Source organism: Python bivittatus, unplaced genomic scaffold, assembly GCF_059951505.1.
Source record: "Python bivittatus isolate LINGU-HERP-01145 unplaced genomic scaffold, Pbiv_v1 ctg000220_np1212, whole genome shotgun sequence".
Classification (NCBI taxonomy): Eukaryota; Metazoa; Chordata; class Lepidosauria; order Squamata; family Pythonidae; genus Python; species Python bivittatus.
The window spans coordinates 15,813,909-15,820,000 of NW_028277048.1; the positions used below are offsets into that span (position 1 = coordinate 15,813,909).

Here is a 6,092-nt window from a genome sequence, read left to right on the forward strand (position 1 = left end):
AGAAGTACAGTGATGTAATCCTATTCTCACTGTGCAATCTAATGTTGGAAATAGTATTTTCTTACATTGATCAGATGTGAATCTGATTCTTGTATTGATCTGATTCATATCCTGGTGATCCTTTTCTTCAAAGTATCAAAGTAATTTCCTCTATTGGCATCACAACCAACTGCACAGCACTATACATAATTCTACACATGAATTGACACAAAGACCAGCTAATTAGCACTGTACAAATTTCTAGTGAAAACCAGAACCAGATTTTCAGGGTACTGATTGGCTGGGTCCTTCACACCCAGCCAGTGTGAATTTCCCAGCCCTGTTTGGGGAAGAAAATGAATTATGTGACTACTGTGGAAGCACTGAGTGAGCATCTACAGTGATTCAGTGCTAAGGTGACACATTTATATATGCACTGTTTTCGTTCTGAATACAGTTCAGTCGTCAAGAAAGGCTTGAGCAAGTTGCTGGTGACAGACCTCTCTAAAGCACCTGAGAATACCCAGTGGTGTATTTGTTAAAACATAGGCAGCTGGTCATGCTCCTGATGAATTTGTACAACTGAATTATTATCAAGAAGGTTTATATGTGAAACTGAAAACATGCTAAGAAGTCAAAACAGGCTTTTAAGTGCCATATGTGAAACCATCAGTTAAAAAAAAAAAAAAAACTTCCACTAAGGCCAGCAATGTCTCATTTCATTAGTTTAGGTCATTCTTTCTCAACCTTTGCTGGCTGGGGAATTCTGGGAGTTGAAATCCACATATCTTAAAGTTGCCAAGGTTGAAAAACACTGGTGTAGATAACAGGACTCCGGTCGTGAATTTTTTGAACTTGATTCTTCTAATGCAAGTCAGATTTTCAAAGGATTCATTGTCTGAGATGGGGAGATAAGATGATTTGGGAGAATTAAATCCCAAATCTCTGAATCTTATGCATAAATTATGCATAAGATTCAGATTGAGAGGGGGAATGGGAACATACTTGTTTTGTTTTTTCCCTTCGGATGGTACCCATCCATTAACAGCTATAAGGCTGGCAAAAATTAAATACTTTTTTGTGAACAGATGGGAGAAAGGTAACTTCCTCTTATTGGACATTTATAAAATTGTTAAAGGCATGAAAAATCTGCTAGGAAAAAAACAGCAACAATGAATTTTCCCCAACTCATCCCAATACACACCTAAAAGATAAATGAGATCCCTAAAATGCCAGCTTCAGCCTAAAATAATAGAGAAGAGACGGATTATCTGGCAATTCTTTTATTATTGAACGCTTTCCTTAGCTGATCACAAATCTCGCTGAGAATGATAGGTCATAGGCTGTGTTAGCCAGAGGACTCAGAGTCATATTGATTTGTTTTCAAACCAATTCTAAATGATAGTTTTGTAAAGGGACTGAGGCTCTGTTAATAAAGAAATAGTCAAACACTACCTTGATGAAACCATGATTCCCAGGTTATTTGGCAAGAAATGTTAGCAATTTTAAAGGGAATTTCAATTTTATTTGGGGGAAAACTCATGTGCCCTAATAATGAGTTACAAGGCATCTCCTTAAAAAGACTTTGCCTGTGCTAGCAGAAGTTCATGGGATTTGTAGTCCAACACATCTGATAGGCAGCAAGTTGGGGAAAGCAATCCTGAAGGATTACGGTTTCAAGAGTACAGAAATTATTTGGTTGCTACACTGGATAGGAGACTGTAAAGTCTAGGTTGGCTGGCATGACAAGGGCATCAGTCCATATGGAGAGAGTGTAAGGACTCTCCCAAGGGCATGGAATGCACAATAATTTATGGAATGAAAATGCTCCTATTCTTCACAGATTTGTCAGGATTGGAATCTGCATCTAAATAGTTGCGTCAGATTTGGGAGACTAAAGTCAAACTGCTGCTAGCCATACGTTTCTCTTTGAGATTCTCACCGGTTGTTGTTTACTTGGGTATGAATATGACATATTTTTGCTAAGGTATACCAGCTTAAAAATTTGACCAGCTAAAAAATCTTGGAGTGGGAGGATGCAGAGATCCATCTTTCCTAATAAAACATAGTCCTGAAGATGATGGCAAACTATGCTGCTGTGATTGGTGCAGAGAGCTTCACAGCACCAGTGCTTGCTCCAGAAATAGATTATCTGTGATCCAATGTGTTTTGAGAATAAAGAAATCCATATCCAAGACAAACATCAACAAAGTCATTCAGCACCTGTGGTCACAAAGATGCTAGCAAATTCACTAAGAAGCAGCTCCACCACCTGATTCTGGTATACCATGTCCTCTACCAGGCTGGCTACATCTCGCTCATGTCGCAACAGTGTTGGCCCAAAAACAATGCCAATGTTCTGAGTTGTCATCCGGTTGGTATCTGAGTGATCCATCACCCTGAAGGGGAAAAAAGCCGAATGAGAACATCACACTATTTTGGTTCCCTTTCAATGTATCCACTGCTAAAGCAGACAGACAGATTTAATTAGGATTTGATTTCTAAAACAAAACATGCTGAAACTCATTTTCATTGACCTGAATTCTATTTTCCTTAGTCCTTTATGCAGATAGGTGAAAGAAACGGTCACACTCCAGTGAAGTAAATGGACTTGGCTAAATAACCAATCAAGGACACCTCAGTCAGGGGCAACAAATCATAATAAGAGAAAAAAAGACAAAGTGTGTGGAATTACTTTTTCCACAAAGCAAACTTTGGACATGCTGTTACTTCTATTTCCATATTCTCAAAGTTAGCTCCAAGATCAAATTTACATTCAGTTGCTCAACCATCCATGCGGGGCAAGGATTTCCATTTAAATTCCCTTTCAGAAGGCAGAACATCAGGTTCTACTATACCACATCTGATACACTGTGTCACTCCCAGGAAATGTCAACCCAAATATTCAACTCAACTTTCATACCAGATTCTCAGGTTCTCATGACTAATGATTCTGTATGAAGTTGGGAATCCATCACAACTATGGTCAGGAGGAGATGGGACTGCCTGGAACAACCTCTCCATCAGTGCCCAGGATCAGTGGTAATATTCAAAGCCTGCAGGTCTTTCAAGAACTTTCTATCTGGCAGTGTGGTACAAGTTGCAACAGCAAAACCACTGATATTTTCTACTTGAATGAAAAAGGAGATATGAAGTATCTAACTCTTCTCCACCTGATGCTATAAGTCGGATATAGTACTGGGATATAGCATTCATAATAAAATACCTGATGGGAACAGGCAGCACTTTGGCCAATCACCTCAGCCTTAAGCACAACAATATCTATGAGTAGGAAGTAGTCATCGCTCTAATCTTTTCTTCCAAACTATGTGCCCTAACGTAGATCTCTTTGCCTCATGAAAAATGCTCAGTTCCCACAGTTTTGTTGCAGGACCAGCAGAGGTCATGATTCCCTTTCTCAGTCTATGGTTAAGATACAGTATATGCTGTACCTGTTTCCATCCTTTCCTCTCTTGATAAAGTTCTTTGACAAGGCTTGCTGGGATCAAGCTTATAATTAACACTCTGGTGGCCACAACAAGTATGGTCTCTGGTAAAGTGCTGCCTTCACTTACAGGACATATTAGAGGCTATCATTCATTCACACCAAACTAAAAAGCCATGAAGAGACTAGTAACATAGTCAGACTCAAGCCCTTTGTCTTACAGCTGGAGAATCAACCCAAACACACAGTAAAGATTTCCTCTTATCTTCCTTAAAAGTTTTTGGCTGACCTCTATGTTTTTCACTTTTAGTTTGTGATTTCCCAATTTTTTCACATTCCTTTGTTTTCTAGTTTCCAGAAGGAATCACTCCTTTCCACACCTTCTGGAGCCTTTCTCTTGTGCTCTCTCCACATTAATGACAAACTCCTTTCAGCCACTTGACTTCTCTGACATGAGGTTACTAACAAGAAGGTCTCCCTTTTTGTTGACAATTTCTGCCTGCAGAACAAGGCAACATTGTGGTTGTTCTCCATTTACAAATTTTCATACAAACAAGATAGTTCTGCAACCAGATGTGGTTTCACCTTTCCACGCTAACCAGACCATCATATTATCTGTGTTCTTCTTCATCCTCTTCTTAAACCATTAGAATCATTAGGTTATGTAGACACCTCCAGAGGCCTGATTTTTATCTATCCAAGAGAACTTTTCTTCAACAGGCTCAGTGCCAGTTAATCTATGGAGCTTTACTCAAATGAGGACTATATGCTTTACCATAATCAGTTGGTAGGTGGATTACGGCCACTGTCAAGTTGGCTTATAAACTGTCATGTCTCTCCACCACACCCATTCTATTGGAGGGATAGCCACATCCACAGCCCTTAGCAAAATTGAATGCAGCTACTGGACAGACTATTGTAGAGAGTAAGGAAGATGACCTTTATGAAAATATACAGGAACTGCTACCTAAACAAAAAGGGTTGAAGCATTTTTAATTGCAAAATAACAAGGCAACATTTGGAGGTGGTTCAAGCAGATGCCTTCCTAATGTATAAGGAGGAGGAGGTACAGCAAAATCCACCTTGCAATATTCTGTTACTATAGCCCATTTCAATAAAAATACTTTTATCCATCCTGTGGAGTTAATTTCATGGTCTGGTCTACCTAGTGGAACTGACAGCTATACAGTATTCTGTTTCACAGTAACAAGCCTGACCCATCCCCAGTAAGCACTCCTCGTTTTTTTCATATTGTATATTTAATAATCAGAGTTCATGAAGAAGAAAGACAGTTTATTTACTTGTAACTATGGTGAAGAGTTACCTCTGTATTCCTATTACCTGTCTTCTTTAGGTGTACAGGCCAGATTGTTCCACTGGCATCAGCTAATAAACTTTCATAAATAACAGACTGGTCTTTCAACATGCACTACGGATGAGGGATGCCAGTTTTGCAGTGTGCTCAGCTGTAGAATAGTCCAGTTGTGCTGTATTCAGATGCAGGAAAATCTATACGTGTGAATATGGATACTTTATTTTTAAACTCTGATCCCAGTATCCTGAATTTTCAGACTTAGCTTCCAGTGGTATATGCATAATAAGATGCAGTTGCAAGGCCAGTCTGTCTAGTGTATTCTACCTTTAATTAATAGCTTCCTCTTTTTATCATTTCTTGTTCAAGGATAGGAGTGATTAATTGCTCTTCAGTTCATCTGCTTTGGTTCCTAGCTTTGTGGAAGAGAGCTTTAATTATTAGTTTCCTTTTGCTATTTTTAATTTCTAGTGATTTTGCTTGTTTGTGTTGCTATCAAAGACCAAAAGGGGACTTAACAACAAAAGCCTGATTCTGCCAGGATAGAAATTGTTAATGGACAAATAAGAGGTGAGTAATTTACTTGCGGAGGTGCTCCAGTAAGTAACGCAGTGTGTCCCGGTTTGGTTGAGGCAGACTCTGGATCAGCCCAGCAAGCTTCGACACTTTTTCCTTGTGATCCGACAACTCTGTACAGAGAAAAGCAAGAAGACACTTTTCAGCTGAGGAGGTCCTGTTCCCAAGCAAGTCATTCTAGCTTCCGAAGGGCAGATCAGAAATCTTCGTTGTTGGTACCAGAGCTAGATCTGGAGCTCATTTTGGAGAAGGAAAACAAACTGTAATCCCAAGAGTAGACTGCAGTGTCTTTGGGGTGATAGGGCTGTTGATACAATAGCCCTACAACCCCAGCTTAGCCATAAAAAAGGAGGAGTTGGGGGTCAAAGGCTCAAACAAATGACAAATCCTTATGAGTGATTGGGAAAGGTAGCAGATACCCTGGTTCTAAGTCATTTTTCACCTCCATATCCAGCTGCAGAGAAAACTACCTGCAGATAATCCCAGTACTTATTGAAGTACTTTTGCCTACAATGGGATCTTGCCTTCGCACCCTATCTTTGAAACAGAATATCATGGCGGGATGCATGACTACAGAAGGTAAGGAAGCACAAACACAATTACTTCAAATCATATTTTTTCAACTACCCTCCGTAAGATATATGAAGAAACACAGGAAGATGGCTACCTGTTCAGCCACCATCTTACCACTCCTCCTTTATGTGCTTTATATGGGGCTCCTGCCTTATGGAAAAACAGACTTTAAGTGCCCTTTGTGTATGTGCCAGTGCACAAACACTG

The 6,092-nt window shown here is 39.6% G+C and overlaps 1 protein-coding gene across 5 annotated transcripts in view; it reads right to left on the minus strand.

The window, feature by feature from the left end:
- Window positions 1–1,255: 1,255 nt before the first annotated feature.
- ARHGAP9 (Rho GTPase activating protein 9) overlaps window positions 1,256–6,092 on the minus strand; it is a 39,292-nt gene continuing 34,455 nt past the window's right edge. For all 5 annotated transcript variants that reach the window (XM_088137965.1, XM_088137963.1, XM_088137964.1 and 2 more), the window contains 2 exons: window positions 5,320–5,425; window positions 1,256–2,378 (listed from right to left, as the gene is read on the minus strand). In XM_088137965.1, coding sequence (XP_087994091.1) covers window positions 2,192–2,378; window positions 5,320–5,425 — 293 coding nt within the window. In that variant the 3' untranslated portion in view covers window positions 1,256–2,191. The remainder of the gene's footprint in view (window positions 2,379–5,319; window positions 5,426–6,092) is intronic.